The sequence below is a fragment of the Giraffa tippelskirchi genome, chromosome 5 (genome assembly GCF_054371585.1).
Source record: "Giraffa tippelskirchi isolate mGirTip1 chromosome 5, T2T-mGirTip1v1.2.pri, whole genome shotgun sequence".
NCBI classification, from domain to species: Eukaryota; Metazoa; Chordata; class Mammalia; order Artiodactyla; family Giraffidae; genus Giraffa; species Giraffa tippelskirchi.
The window spans coordinates 111,938,657-111,959,781 of NC_137279.1; the positions used below are offsets into that span (position 1 = coordinate 111,938,657).

Here is a 21,125-nt window from a genome sequence, read left to right on the forward strand (position 1 = left end):
CTTTCTGACATTACAGTGGTATCATCTGCATATCTAAGATTGTAGATATTTCTCTCAGAAATCTTGATTCCAGTTTGTGAGTCATCTAGCCTGGCATTTCGCATGATGTACTCTGCATATAAATTAAATAAGCAGGGTGACAATATACAGCCTTGTCAAACTCCTTTCCCAATTTTGAGCCAGTCCATTGTTCCATGTCTGGTTCTAACTATTCCTTCTTTACCTGCATGCAGGTTCCTCAGGAGGCAGGTAAGGTGGTCTGATAATCCTGTCTCTTTAAGAATTTTCCACAGTTTGTTGCAATCCATACAGTCAAAGGCTTTAGTGTAGTCAATGAAGCAAAAGTAGATTTTTTCTGAACTCTCTTGTTTTTTCTGTGATCCATTGGATGTTGGCAACTTGGTCTCTGGTTCCTTTGCCTTTTCTAAATCCAGCTTGAACATCGGGAAGTTCTCAGTTCATGTACTGTTGAGGCCTATCTTGAAGGATTTTGAGCATTACCTTGATAGCATGTGAAATGAGCACAATGGTGTGTTAGTTTGAACTTTTTTGGCATTGCCTTTCATTGGGATTGGAATGAAAACTGACCATTTCCAGTCCTGTGACCTCTGTTGAGTTTTCCAAATTTGCTGACATATTGAGTGCAGCACTTTCACAGCATCATCTTTTAGGATTTGAAATAGCTTAGCTGAAATTCCATCACCTCTATTAGGTTCATTTGTAGTGATTCTTCCTAAGGCCCACTTGACTTCACACTCTGGGATGTCTGGCTCTAGGTGAATGACCACACCATTGTGGTTGTCCAGGTCATTAAGACCTTTTTGGATAGTTCTTTCTATTCTTGCCACTCCTTAATCTCTTCTGCTTATGTTAGGTCCTTACAGTTTCTGTCCTGTATTGTGCCAGGGACAGTAGCCATTGACAAGACCCCTGGCCCATCAGCTTTGTAGAAATAAATTTCCACAGTGACACAGAAAGTAAAGAAACAAGTAAAATGTTCGCATGCTCAGTCGTGTCTACCTCTGCAACCCCATGGACTGTAGTCCACCAGGCTCATCTGTCCATGAAATTTTCCAGGCAAGAATACTGCAGTGGGTTGCCATTTCCTACTCCAGGGGGATTTTCCCCATCTGGGAATCGAACTCGTGTCTCTTGCATCTTCTGAACTGGCAGGTGGATTCTTTACCACTGTGGCACCTGGGAAGCCCAGTACAGTGTTTATTAGGAGGAAAAACGGTATGTATGAGTAGACTCACAAGAGCAGACTCAGAGAGGGAGCAGCACCCTTGGTGATGGTTTGAATCACTGACACAGGGCATCTCTTCCAGGTTTCTTTTAGCCAATCATCTTGCTCTGCCTGGTTCTGAATCCGTGTTTGGTTTATCTCGGGGTCCTCCCCCACGTATGTGCATCTCTTAGTCAGGATGGAGTCTGGCAAAGAGGCCTATGGGTAGGTTGACATCACCTACTGCAGAGTGACACCCCCTCCCTTTTTGACCCCCAACATGCATTTCTGTGCTTGTGTAGTTGGGAAGGTCTCCTTGACCATAAGAATGAGAAATATGTGGTCTCCTTCTCTCTTACCTGGGCAGGGCTCAGCTCCTCTCTGCTCCTGCTATTCTCTCCATCTTGGAGTATCTGTCTACAGGGGACAGACTCTAGCTGTTCACCCTGGGACCCATCTATCTCTATACTGCAGTCCATCGCTATACTGCCCAGGCCCGTCTCTATACTGCAGTCCACGCTTCCAAACAGATGAATGGGAAGGACAAGGTTACTTTGGATAAAACTCTTGTGCAATTTTACCAATTTGTAATGTATTATTTTTAGCTCTACAGATGACACTAATAAATTATTTCTTTCTCTGTGAAGTAGAAGTCTTGACCCTGATGTAGTACAAACATTGACCCCAAATGGAGACCCAGTGCTGTCAGACTCTGCCATGTCCTGTACTTGTGGGGGGGGGATGAGTCCGTGGGACTCAGACGGGGTGCCAAGTCCTGTCAATGGAAGATGTAAGTGTCTGCACAGCCCTGGCCCGGAAGTAGCTGTCTGGGCCATGGCTCTCAGACCTTCCTCCTGCCCCTCCAAGCAGGGCTCTGCTGGCCCCTTCCCCTCCTCTCCCTTCCCTTCCCCATAGTGTGGGTGTTCTAGATACTTCAGCCTCCTTCTCTTGACCTAGTGACTAAACAACAGCAACAACAACATGCTCCCATCCAGGAGGATCTCATTCTCCCCTGTGGCTTCAAATACCCCTTCCCGGTGATGACTCTCAACTCTCCATCCCCTCTCTCCTGAGCATCAGGCCAGCATTGCCATCTGCACGCGCCACCCTCTGAGTCCCCTGCTTGGTCCAAGGCACCAGCAAGTTCCCCCTCCCTCTGCCATCTCATGGCCACTGAGCCTTACTGACTCTCTGTAATGGCTCCCTGTTGGTGCTTTCTCTTTGCGACCAACCTCACTGTTCGTTCCCTTCGCTCCTTGTCATTTCTCACCTGGAGAAGCAACCTTATGCTTACTGGTTTCCTGCCTCTGCTCTCAGATCATCCATGTTTTCATTACAAGTTACAGAATAGTCCTGAAACCTATGTTGGCTCCTGTCACACTCCAACACAAAACCCTCAGGAGTTCTCTTTTGCCTACAGGACAAAAATAAATTGACTCCTTAGCATGACGTTCGCAATATTCCCCAATGACCCTTCCTGTTTTGCTGGGTCCTTCCATGCTCCGTCCCTGTTGCCCTCCAACCCTTGAATTCAGTCATTCATTTAGACATTTATCTTACAATTATGTATTGAGCGCCCACAGTGCTTCAAGCACCCTCCTAATGGAATTTGCATTCTAGGAGCAGGGAAATAAGACTATGAACAAATAAATATGTAGCAAATCAGCAGGTCAAGATAAATGCTATGAAGAGAAATACAGCAGGATTATATGCAGAGAGGTGGGGTTTGCTGTGTGAGATGGGCTATTCCAGAGAGCCTTTCTGCAGGGGAATGAATGAATGGATGAAGTAGCAGGGAGGTATCCAGATTTCCGAGGCAGAAAGTCTCAATCCTGGCTTCAACACCTCTTCCAGTCTTTGAACATTCTCCTTAAAGACATCTCTCAAGTGTCCCAACTTTTATGAAGGTTTCCCTTTTCTTAGTCTCTCAATCCTGCCTGACTCTTTGCAATCCCATGGACTGCAGCCCCCCAGGCTCCTCTGTCCATGGGATTCTCCAGGCAAGAATACTGGAGTGAGTAGCTATTCCCTTCTCCAGGGGATATTCCCTTTTTTTATTCCTTTCTGTACTTCATTCCTGAATTTAGACTAGTTCATTCTGCCTCAGGTTAGAGTTGACTGCTGACAAGTCTGCTGCCCTCTCCAGCTCTAGAGAAGGATCTACTCATTCAACTATCTGAGTGGCTCCTGTGTGCCAAGCTCTGGGTGTCCCCACAGTGCTTGCTCATGCTCGGTTTAGAGCTGGGCTGGTGAGTCAGACAGACTGAAGTTCAGCTCCTGCCTCTTGCACCTGGTCACTGGCCATGTGGCCGTTGGCCAGTCACTCAACCTCACCAAGCTTCAGTCTCTGTATTGGTAAAACGGGAATGAAAAATAGTACTCACCCGTGTTAGGTATGATCGGTATCACAGAAGCCTGGAGAAAAGAGTTTCCATTAGACCCTCATTCCCAGGTTCTATCGTGTTTTCCTTAGGACTCATGCCACCATCTTACCCTCTAACTCTGGGGCCCCACTTTTCCCAGAGAAAGAACTTTGCTTAGTTCCCAGAAGTTCATGGACCTTGGGCAGGATGAAGCTGGAAGACAAGTGTATGCAATTCATTGTGAAGTGACTTCCAGCCCCTTCCTGCTGCCCCAGAGACCCCGCTGTGCTGACCTGGCAACCACCATGACCTTAGCTGTGACCAATGAATGCAGGGCAGCGGGAGTGGAAGCAGTTGGCATTTGCCTTCTCAGCCTCTTATCATCCCAGAAAGGGAGGCCGGGGGACGGGCTACAGACACCCTTGCCTTTTTAGGTCTACACACAGGGAGCCTTCAGAAATCTACAGATCAGGGAAACTCTGTCTTGATGCTGGGAAAGATTGAAGGCAAAAGGAGAAGGAGGTGGCAGAGGATGAGATGGTTGGATAGCTTCACCAACACAATGGACATGAATTTGAGCAAACTCCAGGAGATAGCGAAGGACAGAGGAGTCTGGCTTGCTGTAGTCCATGAGGTCACAAAGAGCTGGACACGATTTAGCAACTGAACAAGTCAGAGAGGCTTCGGAAATCTACGGATCAGGGATCTACGGATCTATGGATCTTACCCCAGCAGATTCTAAGGGCTAGAGTTCAGAGAAGAGACCAAATCCTTTGGGGTGTGCAGGAGTCTTAAAGAACATCTAGGCCTATACCCAGAGACCCCTGGGGAGCCCAGCACCACATCCTCAAGGCAGAAAGAAGCCGGGAGTTTTTCTGAGCGGCTGTGTACTTTTCCTGTCCCTCTATCTGGTTTGGCTACTCTAAGTACCTCTTGCATTTCCTCCACATAGCCGCTGGGTGGCATTGTTGGATGAGCCTGGAATTTCAGGTGACAAGCTGGCAAGCCAAGACTCTGGGTTGGGAGCATGGAGGAGTAGGAGAATACATTCCCACTCCCTTTGCTTCCTTCTAGCCATTCTTCATGCCCCTAGCCCCTTGTTCATTCATAGATTGCCTTCCCTTCACTTTTCCAGGTGCATCTTGGCTCTGCAACACCTGGAAAGTTGCCAGGATGGCTCAATCCCCTCCATGCTCTATCTTCCCTTTCTTTCCCCTTCTTCAAAAGAAAGGCTGAGTCATCCAGAACCCCAGATCTGAGTTCCCTGGACAAGGCCCTGAAGCCTCTCCAAACTAGAGCTCATTCCATTCAACAAACACAGATTTGCTAGCCAATAATTTCCTGTCCAATCTTTCACCCATCTAAAGAGTCAGATACAACTGAGCGACTGAACAAAATACTACTTTCTCAGCATTCTTGGGAAGGCCATCCCTAAGTGATGTAGAACAGGCAGTCAGGCCCCTACCCTGTTCTTAGAGGTCTCCTTTGGGTCCCTTGGTCAGTTAAATGTCCCACAGAGTCCACCATTTTCCCTCATGTCTAACCGAACACTCTCACTGTGGTTGAAACCCATTTTCTCTCAACAGGTTCTCAGAATTGAAGACTCCCTGAGTTCCCTTTGTAATGACCCGTCTCGGACTTGGAGAACATTATTAAGATGTGCTGAGCATCAGGTTTGCACTGTTTTGAATTATTTGAGGATTCATTTCAAAGTGATTTGGCAGTTCCAAAATTCCTTCTTCCCTTTTTAAACAGGCAGTGAGCTGTGACGGGGGAACTGCTGACTTGGGGATCAATGAGGCCTGGGCCTGAATCCCAGCTCTGCCACTTCTAGAGCTGTGTGACCTTGAGCAGGTCACACAACCTCTCTGAGCCTCTATGTCCTCTAGTGTAATCAGCTCACTTTGAATATTAGCGGAGGGACTTCCCTGGAGGTACAGTGGATAAGACTTCTCCTTCCAATGCAGGGGGTGTGGGTTTCCTCCATGGTTGGAGAGCTAAGATACCACATGCCTCATGGCCAAAAAACCCAAAACATGAAACAGATGCAATAGTACAACAAATTCAATAAAGACCTTAAAAATGGTCCACATCAAAAAAAAAATCTTTAAAAAAATACTAGTGGAGCATAAATGAGACATGTCCATTTGTCTATAAGAAGCTCCCATTCCTTAGCTGGTGCAAAGTCATGGAACTAGTCATAAAACAAGAAGAGGTTTTATATATATATATATATATATATATATATATATAATGTAATCTAGCTTTCCCATTTTACAAAGGAAGAAGCTGAAGCCCAAAGAGGGGAAATGACTTACTCAAGGTCACATGCCCCAAGATCACCCAGGTGGTGGCAGAGCTGGGCTGAAATGCCAAGCCGACTGTCTTTCTATGGTATCAAGTTGCTTCTGCTTTGTCTGCTCCATGCCCCTTCTCTATGAACCAAAGGCCATAATGAGAAGAGAAGGGTATAGGGGTTATAGTAACAATCAGGCCATGGGCTATAGACACTAAGGAAACAGTGTGTGCTAGGCTTCATTTATTGGGCAAAAGAGGTAACCCTACCCCCACCTCTGGGCTGGTTGGGCCACACTGGGGTCAAAGCACTCTCCTCTGGGGACCTCATGTGAAGCACACTTAGGTAATTTTCAGAGAAGAGTATGGTGATACAAAGCCCCAAGCCATGGCATTTTAGGAAGAGTTGAGGGCCTGGAGGAGATGGCCCCAAAGAACAGAGGCTGTAGGGCTCCTGCCCACTCTCTTCAGCTTTGTGAAGTGCAACTGTGTGCTGGGGAGGGGATGCAGAGCTGTACTTTACGGCCACGAGTGGAATAAAGACCCCTGGGTGAAGGCTTCGGGAAGGAAAATTCCAAAAGACAAAAAGCTAGCTTTGTCCAAAACTGGAATGACCCATGGTGAAAGGCAGTAAGCACCCTTCCTTGAGGGTGTGTGTGCAGAAACGGGAGAAGCAGGAGTCAAAGAGCCCTTAGGAATCCTTGAAAATCTTACAGCACAGAATGACAAGTGGACGAGATCAACCTCGGCCCGCAGCATGCCTGGATACGCAAACTATGAAACAGCATAGCAGAACAGCTAAGAGCATGAATTCCGGAACCTGAATTTAAACCCTGGCTCTTGCCTAGACTAGCTGTGTGACCTTGAGCAAGTTGCCTAACCCCTCTGTGATATAGAGATGGAGCTAGGTCTCTCTGGGCAATCATCCACACTCCTCTGCCATCCTCTGATGCAGAGGCTTCCCGGGGGCACCCTTACCCCTGGAGGTGGCTAGTGTATGACCGACCCTCCTTCTTGACCACTCTAGGCCTAAGGCAAGAGTCAGGAACAGCCTTTGCTGGTCCTGCAGTGACTCAAGGTTCTTCAGAAGCAAGGGCTTTCCAGAGATGCCAAGTCTGGGGGCTGAAAGGCAAGGAGAGATGGTTAAGCTATCGGGCAATCACTAGTTCACAAACACTGTTGGGCCAGCTGCTCTGTCTGTGCCTGGCTGGACCAGACACAGGCATGCAGGCAGAAGACACAGTCCCTGCCCTCAGGATGCTCCCCACCCAGGGGAAGACAGTGTGGGGACAGTGACAGACCCCAGAACTCGATACAATGACCTGTCTCCCGGACAGCATTCAGGCATTGCCTTAGAGAGCGGGGTCCAGGGAGGTGGTCCAGGAATGCTTTAAGAAGAATGTGACACAAGTTGAATGTTTAGAAAAGGAGTCACTGGGGTGATGGAGGAGGCAAGGTGTTCTGTGCAAGGAGGCTAGAACCATCTGGAAGGTCATCATTCTTGAGCCCTCCTTGCAGATGAGGCGCTGGGATAAACACCCTGCTCACATCCTCTTGTCTGATCCTTGGAGTGAGCATTAGGTCTTATTATTCCCATTTTACAGATTGGAACTCAGAGAGGAAAAATACCCTACCTGAGGTCACATGAAGGGCAAACAGCAGAGCCAGGACTCAACTCCAGGCCTGTTTGACTTCAGGTCTTTAGCTAATCTGTATGTTTTAAGCCAGTTCCAGCCTTCAAGATAGTTTAGTTTAATACCAGTATAAGTATGTTGTAAGTATGTTATCACTCAGTCATGTCCAACTCTTGGTGACTCCATGGACTGTAGTTCACCAGGCTCCTCTGTCCATGGGATTCTCCAGGCAAGAATACTGGAGTGGATTGCCATTCTCTTCTCCAGGGGATCTTCCTGACCCAGGGATCGAACCCCAGTCTCCTGCATTGCAGGCAGATTCTTTACTGTTTGAGCTACAGGGAAGTCCTTGATGGCAGTATAGACTTCTGGAATGGATGACACAGGGAAAGCAGAGGAACATCAGATCAGGAAGGGCTTTGCCTGCCTTTTAGGACATGCTGTTTGCATCACAGCAATCGGGGCTTCCTAGGTGGTGCAGTGGTAAAGAATCCACCTGCCAATACAGGAGATGCAAGAGACGCAGGTTCAATCCCTGGGCCAGGGAGATACCTTGAGGGAGGAAATGGCAACCCACTCCAGTATTCCTTCCTGGAAAATCCCGTGGCCAGAGGGGCCTGACAGCTACAGTTCATGTGGTAGCAAAAGAGTTGGACATGACTGAGCGACTGAGCACACAGCAGGGAGCCAGGTAGGAGCTAAGAGGTAAGTGACATGACTGGATCTGCACTTTAGGAGGATCACTTTGGCAATATGGGGAGAAGAGACCAGGGAGCTAGTGTCAAGGTAGGGGACTAGGAAAGGATACAGTGGGCCAGACAATGCCTACAGGTAGCTTAAACCAGGGTGCAGGAGAGGGAGAGGGAGTCAGAAAGAAGAGAATAGATGCCAAGACCAGGTGATTAATTGGCTGTGGAGGATGTCAGGATGGGGAAAGCAAAGAGAGCTTTTAAGGACTCCCAGGTTTCTGGTTTGGGCAACAGGGTAAAATGTGGCATCTTTCCCAACACAGGGCACATGAGGGAGAACAGGGCTGTGAAGTGGGGCTGATGAGCTACAATTCTGGAGACAGGCCTGGGCCAAAGACAGAGCTCTCAGGGACCAGTCTTGGGCAAGGCCGAGGAGAGAGGTCATGCAACCTTGCTACAGACCTTGACCTGACCCAGGCCAGCTGGCTCATGGGATTGAGCTGGTTTCCTCTTGAGACACCGGGACTCCGTACAGATGGCAGCCATCTGCAGAGCCGGCTGGAGAACTCGAACTGTCCCTCTTATAGCCAGGAGGTCGGGGCATTCAGAGTTGCCTCTCCTGACATCCAGGCCAGGCCAGGCAGCCTGAGTGAGCCACCCCAGCCTCAGAAAGAGCCCTGAGTTGAGGAGCCCATGAGACTGTGGTTGAAAAGGGCCTTGCTAACACAGCCAGAAACTGTCCTCCACAGGCAGCTGAAGTTATAGGTGGTCCAGGGGATGTGGCCTGGAACACAGAAGGTGTCAGCTGTCACAGCTCACCCTAAACCCCTGTCACTTCTGTTCCTAATAAAGAAGACCGTGGTGGCCATGCTATGACAGTGGTCTGCTGATGGCTAATGCTTAGTGTTTGCCAGGGAACAGGCAGTGTTCCTAGAGCTTGACATTCTAGTCACTCCATAGAAATGTGAGGTGAGGAACCCAGTCACAGCCAAAACATGCCAGGTATGGGATTAGGCCCTGGATCAGCCAACACTAGCAGCTGTGTTTCAGCCACTATGCTGTTCTGCCTTTGGATATTAACAAAAGGGCCCTGATTGTTAGACAACCAGCATAGCACCCGACACGGAATAGCAGCTCCATAAGGTGAGGAAAGGCCCACCCTCTGCAACCAAAGCCCAGGGCTCCAAACAGGAGTTCCTTGGAGGCAGCAGGAATTAATCTCAGAAGACTTCCTGCAGAAGGCAGCCCTTGACCACCTTAGGAAACTGCCTGTAGGAGGCAGCTCTTAGGTAAGTAGGGGGCTGGAATGATGCTCCTTGCACTTCTGGGGGGAGTCCTCAGACGTCAGGCATGACATCAGGCACACTGGCAGAGCACAGTCACAATAGCAGTGATGACAATCACAAGAACAGTGTACTGTTCCACACGGATCAGGCTTTTTTTTTTTTGGCTTTTCCAAGTGTGTCCATGCATATTCTTCTCTTTGACCCTTATAAATGAGATTGTAATACACACTGACATGAATGTTAGTTTCCTTCCTTCCTCCCTCTTTCTCTTTGTGCATGCTCAGTCACTCAGTCATGTCTAACTCTTTTGTGACCCCATGGATTATATAGCCTGCCAGACTTCTCTGTCCATGGGATTTCCCAGGCAAGGATACCGGAGTGGGTTGCCATTTCCTCCTCCAGGGTATCTTCCTGACCTAGGGATCGAACCCACATCTCTTGCAGGCGGGTTCTTTACCACTAGTGCTAACTGGGAAGCCCCCTTTCTTGCTTTAAATCCTATGAAACAGATGAGGTGGTGAGGGTAATTCTATCCTTCCTATTTAACAAGTATACTGTGGCAAGAAAGGTCAAGTGAGCAACCTTGGATCACAGAGCTCTACATGCTAAGACTACAGCCTTGGTCAGATGCTCTGCACTGTATATGCCTTTGCCAGGGTGAGGGATGCTGAGCCCTGGATCTTGCAGATGAGAGAAGAATCAGTAGAGCTGCTCTAGAAAAGGGCACAAGGAGGAGCCTTCAAATTCTGAATCTCGTGCCACTGCCTAACTCCCTTGGTGTGAACAGTTAAACACCATCAGCACCAATCCCCCTCTAAAAAGACCTCCTGTTGGGTTGGACATCCTCCGCAGGATGTGTGGGTATGCCCTGCGGCTCTCCAAGTTCTGCTGGATTGAATCCACGTTCCTAAGACCAGGAAATCAGGCCAGAGGGCTGGGTCTTCGCTAACAGTGGAAGCAGCCAGCAGAACGGAATGGTGATTTGCGGAGTCAGACAGTCCAGTTCCATCCTAGCCTCACCACTTACCAACTAAATTACCCTGGACAGCAACTGGCCTCCTCTGAGCTTCAGGATCTGCATTTGTAAAATAGAGATAATGGCATCCTTTCCACTGGGTGGTGGCAAGGATTTAATCAAATGATCTATGGAGAGCTGTCAGCCCAGTGCCTGGGCTCACGTTCCATGCTTCCCTGCCCTGCTTCCAGTGGGCTGGCGAGGGCTGTGTTGCCATGCTGGGTGGGTGGGTAGGGGGGCTAACCTTCACAACAGCCTATGAAGTATTCCTATTTTGCAGCAAGCATCAGCAGAGGTGGCAGTCATGCAAGAAGGGAGAGATGGTCCTCCAGCAATAATTCCCCTCCCCCCATATTCCTATGTTCATCAGTTGTGGTGGAAAGACCTAAGACCCTCCCTCCTGTCCCTGTGGTGCCTGGGTGGGTGTGGGGGTCAGTGTGGGCATGGACACACTGTCATAAACTCCTTTCAATGGCTGTAGTCTTGGAGGGTAGGAACCAACAGACTCCTTTCTTGTGATGGCCATTCATCAGTCTTTCCCTCTGCTGAAAGCAGGGCCTGGCCTCCAAGAAGGAAACCAGACTGAAGGAGAAAAGAGTGGTCTTTGGGGTTTGACTCACTCCAGGGAAGGCATCAAAGGGCACTTTGGCTGATCTTTTGTGACCAAAATAGAAAACTGTGACCTCAAGCTAAAAAGATTAAACACCTAGGTTAAGCTAGTTGGCTTAATTCATTTAATCCTTACCACCCCCATGAAGTCTTTTGCTATTTTACCGACAGATGAGGAAGCTGAAGCTCAGAGGGTTGACATAACTTGCTCAAGCTCATACAACTAGCAAGCAAGTGTCAGGGGTAAGAATTCTGTTATCTTTCTTTCTTTTTTCTTTCTTTCCTTCTTTAGTTAATTTCTTTTTGGTTATTGTTCACATTTAGATCAGGCTTTAACGAGAAGAGGTGGGGCGACATTGGGCTTCCCAGGTGGTGCAGTGATACTCCGCCTGCATTGCAGGAGAGTCAGGTTCAGTCCCTGGGTGGAGATGATCCCCTGGAGAAGGAAACAGCTATCTACTCCAGTATCTTGCCCGGAGAATCCCATGGACAGAGGAGCCTGGCATGCTACTACAGTCCATGGGGTCGCAAAGAACTGGACATGACTGAGCAACTAAACAACAACAAGGATGACATACCCCTGAGTTGAATCAGATGGAAGGAGGGTCAGAGGAATATCCCAAAGAGAGGAATGAAATTTAAGGGCTGCTCATTCTACTTGAGCAGTGAGTGTGGGGGCTTACAGGTATGTGTTAAGACCTGATTCAAGTCCCAGAGCTACCACTCAGTGGCCTTGGGCAGGTTGCTTCATCTCTCTGCCTGTTACCTTTCCCCTGAGATTGTGTGTATGTCCGTCACTCAGTCGTGTCCAACCCTTTGCGACCCCATGGACTGTAGCCCACCAGGCTCCTCTGTCCATGGAATTCTCCAGGCAAGAATAATGGAGTGCATTACCATTCCCTTCTCCAGGGGATCTTCCCCACTCTGGGATCAAACCCAGATCTCCTTCATTGCAGGCAGATTCCTTATTGTCTGAGCCACCAGGGAAGCCCAAGAGATGGTTCTTATGTAGAAATCACCTCTTAGAGCTGTAAGGATTATATGTCCCACTGGTCTAGAGATGCCTGGCACAGTGTCTGGCACATGTTAAGCATAAGTCACCAATGAATACGATTATTAATTCTCCCTTGAGAGTTTTTCTCTGTCCATGGCTTTCATTTCAACAAAGGAGGGCAAAGAAAATATATAGACTTGATCAAATGGATAAGACTGTTGTGCATTAATTGACATAAATATGCAACGTGGCAAGAAGGAGGAACAGAGTCCTGTGGGACTGGTCAGGGGAAGCTTCCAGAAGGAGTGTGAAGCAAGATTCTGGAGGACAATTTGGTGAAGGAGGCAGGAATGACTGAGACCTCAGGGAAAGAGAGGGGTGGGGCAAACTGGGAAGCAGAGAGAACATGGTGATTGAGCATTTTTTGGAGAAAGAGCCAAAAGCTCTCAAGCTGGGAGTTAGGACAGGAGTTTCCTAGGGAAGCAGAGTGGAGAGACTGTCATTTGTGGCATGTCTGCCCAGGGCCTAAACTCTTTACATAAACAATTGAACCATCACAACAGTTTGTGAAGAATCTTCATTTTCCAGATGAGGAAACTGAGGTCCAAAGATGTGAATGAACTTGCCAGGATGTAAGTCCCAGCCTGGCTGGTTCTGAAACACCCAGGCCACACAGGCTAGGACACTGCCAGGACAGCTTCTATGGAGCCTTAAAGCAAACCAGTCCTACCTGATAGTCATCTGTTGTCCCCAGAGTTCACTGAGGTCACTGCCCACCCAGACTACCCCCTGCAGCTCTAGGTAGGCCCCAGTCTTAAATCCATTTGCCAACTCAGGAGACTAAGAAACATGGGTTCGATCCCTGGGTTGAGGAGCCTGGTGGGCTACAGTCCATGGGGTTGCAGAGTCTGATACTACTGAGCAGGCATAAATGCACCTTAATGAAACACTGGAATCCCACAAACCTGGACCCTGTGGTCTCTCGGAGCTTCTATCTGAAACTATAGGCCTCAAGAGGATTCGCTGAGCAAGGAGGGATCAGCAGCAGCCTCCCTGGGACTAGAGGCCCTCTGCACGCAAGATTCCATGTCTGCTTCAGATCTGGGCTCAAGGAACTGCTGTTTGGAACCATAATTCCGACAGGAGACAAGAACTGGCAGGGGCTTGGGGCTGTCATGGGCCTTCCAAGAGCACCATTGACCCTCTCAGGCCCACCATCTGAGCAGAGGGCAGCCTGGGCTTCCCACATACTCTTATAAAAGTAAAGAGCATCCTCCACCACCCACCCCGGGGTACCATAAGCTGCATCCCCAATTTCAGAGCCCCGTAGGCCAGCTGGCTTCCTAAGATCTGTGAGGGGCTCATTTTATAGGAACCTGGCGCTTGCCTGGTGTGCTGCAGTCCATAGGGTCACACAGACTCGGACTGAGTGACTGAACTAAACTGGCGCTTGCCTAGGGCAGCTGCACGCCTCCCCCCCGCCCCCCACAAACGTCCCCACCCCCAGCCTTTCCTGCCCCTGCTCCTCTGGGGAAGAGAGTCCAGAGGGCCGGCGCTGCAGTTCTGCCGGGTTCCTGCGGCTCCTCCCTGTGGAGGCGAACACAACACCGAGTTTGTGCCACACTGAGGCCCACACCTGCTGTATTCCCCTCTGAGAAGCCAGCGCTTTGGCTGGGTAAGCGGGAGGTGGAGAGGCATAGCTGCAGGAAGAGGCAAGCCGGCATGAGAGGGCAAGGAGAGGGTCTGCAGGTTCTGTCTGGCAGCATCATATAATAATAGCAACACGTCTCCCACGCGGCTGGATCCCTTCTAGGGCCTGGGATAGCTGCTATTGATTGTTTCCTCCTTGGCTTACTTATCGTTGGCGAGAGTCTCTCATGACCGCTCCTCAACTGTGGTTCCCGGTTCCCCCGCCGGCCGCAGCACCCAGCTCAGCCCTCCGCGAGGTTCTGGTTAGTAAGCTGAGCTCTGCCAAAGGACGGGGTGCTTTCCTCGCGGGGAAGGGGCCCAGGCCCGGGGGCCTCACTGAGCGGACAGCCGGCTGGCGGCACCTCGCTGCCTCGGGCCCCCGCCGGCCCCTTTAATTCGAGTCCGCCGGCGGCCAGGTGCGGCGCTGCGTGGCGCGGTGCGGCGCGGTGCGGCTGCGGGCGGCGGCCGGGTGCTCTGTACGCGCCGCCCGCGGGACTGCAGAGCCGGCTCCGGCTGGCCGCCCGCACGCCGCCTCCTGCGGTCATCCAGAAACATGGAGGCTCCGAGTGCCCATCAGGAAGGGTAAATGGGTGTCGGGGCGCTCGGCTGCGCGTGCTGCTGCCCCCCGTACCGGGCGGCACAGCCTGCAGCGCGGCGGGCTCGGGCTCAGTCCGGGGTGGGCGAGCCTGGGCCGGACCGAGCCGAGGCGGGCGATGCGGTGCTGGCGCCCAGCTGAAGGAGAGAACAGGGAAAGGGCTCGGGGACCCTCCGGGCAGTGCCGGGCGCGCGGGGCGGAGGGCGCAGAGAGGAGCTGGCGGGTGATGGGAAGCGCAGCTGACATAACCATGTCTGGTAAATAGCGCTGGTTGGTAGGACCCGAATCACTTGGGACGGCCCGGCTGGATTCCCCTCTCCGGCTCGGAACGAAAACAGCTTTGCGGCAGAGAAGGGCTTTTCCGCTTCCCTGGGGCCGTGGGCTGCCGGGGAGCCCCCGCTCTTAGGGGAAAGCCAAGATCTGGGGCAGCATCCTACTCCCCACCCGCAGAGTTTAGGTTTCAGTGTTTTCCGGAGGGAGATGGAGCCTCGGCGGTCCCTCGGACCCTAGGGGCAAAAGAGCTGGGCTGCGCTCGGGCCCCATCGCTAGAGCCCGTCTCCGGACCGGGCAGGAGGGGGTTAAGGTGGAGCTGGCTGCAGCAGCCAGCTGGTGGGTCAGGTCCACCCGCGCGGAGCCGAGCGCGGAGCGCGCGGGGCGGAATCCCGGCCGTAGACCGGAGCGATGGGGAGAGGGCCCGGACCCCTCCCCGCCCTGGGGCCGGCGGGATTGGGCCGGCAGGGGGCCAGCCCGGAAGCTGGCTTCCTCCAGGCTCCCCCTCTAGCTGCTGCCAAGCCGCCTTGCAGCCAGGCTGACTGAGACTTGGTTCTGCACTCACTGCCCAGGAGACGTGAGGGGTTTTCTCTTGGGGAGAAATCGGTGGTCGAGCGCTGCCCGGTTCGAATGCCACCCTGCCGGAGGGAGGCCTGCAGTGTAGGGATCCCTGAGGGAGAGGAAGTCCTGGGACCAAGGAAACCAGCTTTTGGAGATCGACCTTTCTGTGTGAGAAGTCTCCCTAGATGAGCTCTGGAGGAGTGTGTGTTGGGGGGAGCAAGGCTGGGGAGGAGCGGTTCTTCCTCCAGGACTCTGCAGAGGTCAGAGCTGGGAGTGGGGCTGCAGTGTAGGAAGCTCTCCCCTTGGGAGATGCTGTGTCCTGACCTCTGGATGGGAGGGCTTTGCCCAGAGTCCCTCCTGATGGCTGCAGAGGACCAATGGGGAACCTGGCTGAGCCAGGGGAGGCCCCTGGAGGAGACAGGCCCAGCCAAGTCTAAAGGCTTGTTTCCTGGGAGAAAACGCTTCCAATGGGTGGAAGCCTGCCCAGAAGAGACTATAGGAGGCTGAGGGATAGTTCTCAGGTATGACACCAGAATGGAAAATGGGCATGGAAGAGAAGCTGCCAGAGCTCTCCTGAATCTTGGCAATTGCTGCCCAAAAACTCTGATTCCACCTTGCTGCTGTTTTTTCCAGGCAACGTCACACCTCCTGAGGACAGCCAGGAGGACTCCGGCTTTTGCTGAGCATTGCATCTTACCTCCTTCCTTTCAAAGGCTGCAGATCCCAGCTTAGCTGTCCTCAAGTCCTATGTGCCCCTAACCAGGCATCCCACTGCCCCTCCAGCCCAGCCCAGCCCTAGAGCTCACCTCCAGACCCTGGAGCCTGCCCTCCTGCCCAGAATGACTCACCATTATTTCTAGCTCAAGTGAGAAGATGTGATGGGGAGTCGGGCTGCCCGTTTGTATATCTAGGATTCCTGAAGCATCGGATCAGCTCTGCAAGGAAGAGAGCTGCAGATTCCTGCCTTGCCAGGTAAATCAATCTATTGTTTAATAACAGCCGTGAGTAGAGTCACTGTGGTGGGGGCAATGAGGGAGACCCAGGCCCAAGATTTGTCACTGCAAATATCTCTCAGGGTGCAGGGATCTGCAAGGCATTAGTTTAGTGCCTTGGAAGGGAGAGCGCTCCCTTCCAACCTCTTATATGGGGCTGTGCTCCATGAAGCCTGCGCAGTGCAGAGGGACCTATGTCAGCCACCAGCCCCAGCTCAGGGCATTCCAGAGCTTTCTTGAGAGACTACCACCTGCTCCCCTCTGATCCCCAGCCCAGGTAAACATAAATCTTACTTTTTTGTGGTATTTGTGGTGGTGATGATGTTTTTGAGCTTCTTGGCTGAGAGAAGAGAGGAAAAAAAAAAAAAACAGCACCCCAGGTCAGGCTGCCAGTGCTAAGTGGTCTTATGTTCTTAACCGCCTCTGTCTTTCAGCCAAGGGAGGCTCTCTCTCCAGCTCTCAGGGAGCCCTGGGGGCTCTCCCGCTGGAACCAAGGCTGATGCCGCTGTGTTTCCTGGGGCCATAAGCACCATCCCCAGCTCCCAGCCACCAGGCAGCTAGAAGGCGCAGCGAGAGGTGCCCTTCCTGATTCCAATTATGACAGTGGCCACCGGAGACCCAGTGGATGAGGCTGCTGCCCTCCCTGGGCACCCGCAGGATACCTATGACCCAGAAGCAGACCACGAATGCTGTGAGAGGGTGGTGATCAACATCTCGGGGCTGCGGTTTGAGACCCAGCTAAAGACCTTAGCCCAGTTTCCAGAGACCCTCTTAGGGGACCCAAAGAAACGGATGAGATACTTTGATCCCCTCCGGAACGAGTACTTTTTTGATCGGAACCGCCCAAGCTTTGATGCCATTTTGTACTACTACCAGTCTGGGGGCCGGTTAAGGCGACCCGTGAATGTGCCCTTAGATATATTCTCTGAAGAAATTCGGTTTTATGAGCTGGGAGAAGAAGCAATGGAGATGTTTCGGGAAGATGAAGGCTACATCAAAGAGGAAGAGCGTCCTCTGCCTGAAAATGAATTTCAGAGACAGGTATGGCTTCTCTTTGAATACCCAGAGAGCTCAGGGCCTGCCAGGATTATAGCTATTGTGTCTGTCATGGTGATCTTGATCTCAATCGTCAGCTTCTGCCTGGAGACGTTGCCCATATTCCGGGATGAGAATGAAGACATGCATGGCAGTGGAGTGACCTTCCATACCTACTCCAATAGCACCATCGGGTACCAGCAGTCCGCTTCCTTCACCGACCCTTTCTTCATCGTAGAGACCCTCTGCATCATCTGGTTCTCCTTTGAGTTCTTGGTGAGGTTCTTTGCCTGTCCCAGTAAAGCCGGCTTCTTCACCAACATCATGAACATCATTGACATTGTGGCCATCATCCCCTACTTCATCACCCTAGGAACAGAACTGGCTGAGAAGCCAGAGGATGCTCAGCAGGGTCAGCAGGCCATGTCACTGGCCATTCTTCGAGTCATCCGGTTGGTAAGAGTCTTTAGGATTTTCAAGTTGTCCAGACACTCCAAAGGTCTCCAGATTCTAGGTCAGACCCTCAAAGCCAGCATGAGAGAATTGGGCCTCCTAATATTCTTCCTCTTCATCGGGGTCATCCTTTTCTCTAGTGCTGTCTATTTCGCAGAGGCCGATGAGAGGGAGTCCCAGTTCCCGAGCATCCCAGATGCCTTCTGGTGGGCAGTCGTCTCCATGACAACTGTAGGCTATGGAGACATGGTTCCAACTACCATTGGGGGAAAGATCGTGGGTTCCCTGTGTGCAATTGCAGGTGTTTTAACCATTGCCTTACCGGTTCCTGTCATTGTGTCCAATTTCAACTACTTCTACCACCGGGAGACAGAGGGAGAGGAGCAGGCCCAGTACTTGCAAGTGACAAGCTGTCCAAAGATCCCATCCTCCCCAGACCTAAAGAAAAGTAGAAGTGCCTCTACCATTAGTAAGTCTGATTACATGGAGATCCAGGAGGGGGTAAACAACAGTAATGAGGACTTTAGAGAGGAAAACTTGAAAACAGCCAACTGCACTCTGGCTAATACAAACTATGTGAATATTACCAAAATGTTAACAGATGTCTGACTGAACCCTATTAACGTACTCACAGCTCAATGGAACTAATGCAGATATTGCATAATAGCCTGCATTGTAGTCAGTGTGTTCTACAGTGTGTATCTGGTTCTGCATGGAAAGCAATAGTCGTGCAAGTGACTTTTGATTTTGATTTTTGATTTAGAACACAGAATATCTATCCATGGCTTTCATGCAAATCCTCATCACTGGCTTAGGGGTTTCCAAAGATAGGAGTCACCTGTGGAAGCCAGGATTTCAGAAGGACACATTGAGGCCACCTCATAGCACATACAGAACCCATCACATCAGTGTCACCTTTTCTTCCTAATGAAATGCACACAGCATCTCAGAGATGCAACTCCCCACCACTACCACCCTCACCCCCCCCACCCCCCCACCCCACTTGAGCCTACCTCCCCCTTCACAGAGAAAAACCATGGTGGCTTAGCCTTAAAGTTCTGGTAATTATTCAAAAGGTCATTCCCATTTTTGCATTGAAAAGAACACACAGTGCTGTGTGTTGGAATTACTTTCTGTGTCACAGGCTGGGGGTTTGTGAATTGCAGTTGCCAAGTAGATGCTCCGGAGGCTTGTGTTTCATAACGGAAAATGCTGCATTTGGTTTTTTTCTCTGCAGTGTCAAAGTGAGGGAACCCCAGGGGAGGGACAGTTAGGATGACCAAATGTGAGTTGTCAAGTTTCACATTTGCTCCCTTCGCCCTACAGGGAGAAGCTAACAAACCAAGGGACCTCTCAGCTTCAGATTTCACCATTTTTGCAGGCTTCAGGGTCACAAAAACATGTCTGATTTCTTCGTTACACTGGAGTTTGCAGGCATCTGCTTTCTAATGCTGTGGCCCAGCTACACTGACACTGCAGTGAAATCTACCAGTGATGCGATAGAGCTGCATGGGTGTTTGTTGCATGAATCTCAATATTTAAAACACAGGAGATAACCTATTTTCTTAGTAGCCTACACAGTATTCATATTTAGAGTATTACTAGCCTAAGAATGGCATCGAACTAGGGTTTTATTTTTCCTTTCCCATCAGAAAACAAAAAGCCCTCAATCAAGAGAAAAAAAATAGACTGTTTGGAGTGGGGAACCAAAACTTCTGGCCCTCTAGCCCACCCCATCCCTGTTCTTCCAAGTGGGGGCACAGACCTCTGCAAAGCCAGGAGAATGAGCAGGGAAAGCAGGGTCTAACACCTCACATGACTGCACCTTAGGAACGAACCTAGTCATGGGCAAGACTGTATAGCTGACTGGGGCACGTTGTCCTGAGCACTGGCAGATCTGTGGATCCAGTGTATATACCTGTGTATCCAGTGTCTCTTCCATGAGTTCCTCTCCTGAGCTAGCTATAGAAAAAATTGCATTTGAACCTTGTATAAGCTTATGCAATATTTTTGACACAGGGCAATATATGCATGTGTTTGACTATGTGCACTAGAGTGTATATACACACATATATATATATTTATATATACATATATATACATACATACATGTGTATATGTATATATGCGCACATACACACACACACACACATATATATATAGTCATTCTCTGGAGTTCAGGTTCAAGAGCAAATCCACTGCTTGGTGGGTTGGTTGTCTCAGAGACCTAATGGGTTAATTTGTCTCGTTGGTCACCCCACTGGGCCTGGGTTTGCTGCCATTGCCTTTGACACTCCAGTCTTCATGGATTCTTAGATGTTTGAATTGTCTTTCTGCCCTTCATGTGCTGCAGCTTCAGTTTCCCACAGCTGAAGCTTGTCTTACCGAGTGCACAAGGGCCCCAGGGCCCTCACAGCTCCAGCTGTCCTGGGCCAGACCCATCCCAGGCAGCCCCTCTATAGCCCACCACCTTCATCATCTCCATTCTCATTGTCCCTGCCCTATCTGGTTTTCATTTGAGACGTAGAATGTATTTAACTAATAGAGAACGTATACACGAGAACTACAAACACCATGTCAAAGACATAACCCACAACTCAGATGCAAAATACGCAAAATGACATGGTCATCTGGCTCTGCATCAGTCACTTCCATGAACCTTTCCCTAAAGAGCCAGAATGGATCACCTGCTTTGAAACCAAGGACACGGAGGAGGAGGGATCCTGGGCCCCCAATTCCACAGGTCTAGGCTAAAAGGGAACCTCCTCTATGTGGAAATTTCTGAAGTTCAGGACCAAGAGATGGAGTCCCTAGTTGATCCACAGGCATCATTTTGATCACCAGGCTCAAGCTCTCTTCCCCATTAAACTGGCAACCAGGGCTGCTTAAGCAACCAAAGGCTGGGTAAAGAATCATTCCCCACCCCTAGAGCAGGCTGAGAGTGAAGGCCACACCACCTAAAGGTAGAGTTCTGGCTGACCCTAGAATGGGTGCAGATGGGGAAGCTTTTGCCTCACAAACTAGGCTTCTTTGCCTTTCAACATCATTGCTTAAATTTCCCAAACACAGCTAGCTGTGTGGTCAGGCTGCCAGTCGTCACTCCAGCCCTGGCCTCACTGTTGGCTCTTTAGCATCTATAGTTACCTTGGGGGGGTGGGGCACCAGCCCAGGGTGCTCGCTAGTTCCTGGTCACCCACATCCCCAGGGGTCTACAGGGCATCCCAGGCCCGGCACAAAGCCTCCGTGCTTCTCTTCCTCTCCTTCATGGGAGATGGTGCTGTATTTCCAAGGCGTGGGCTGGAGGGACCCAGACCCTGAAAAGATAAACAGTAAAATAACCTATACCTAATGCCTAGGTCGGGTGGTAGATACTTTATCCCAGTGCCCTTGACCTGGGACTATAAAAAGTTTACCCACACC

General features: G+C 50.5%; 1 protein-coding gene across 1 annotated transcript; it reads left to right on the forward strand.

Annotated features, from left to right (window-relative positions):
• Window positions 1–14,270: 14,270 nt before the first annotated feature.
• On the forward strand, window positions 14,271–19,367 carry KCNA2 (potassium voltage-gated channel subfamily A member 2). The gene is made up of 3 exons (XM_081487036.1): window positions 14,271–14,381; window positions 15,859–16,197; window positions 16,652–19,367. Exon 3 carries the CDS (start codon window positions 16,815–16,817, stop codon window positions 18,312–18,314), a length of 1,500 nt encoding a protein of 499 aa, XP_081343162.1. The 5' UTR covers window positions 14,271–14,381; window positions 15,859–16,197; window positions 16,652–16,814; the 3' UTR covers window positions 18,315–19,367.
• The last annotated feature ends 1,758 nt before the right edge of the window (window positions 19,368–21,125 follow it).

Excerpts from the sequence above, each read along its gene's own strand:
- KCNA2 (XM_081487036.1), top strand. The coding sequence starts at position 16,815 with ATGACAGTGGCCACCGGAGACCCAGTGGATGAGGCTGCTGCCCTCCCT.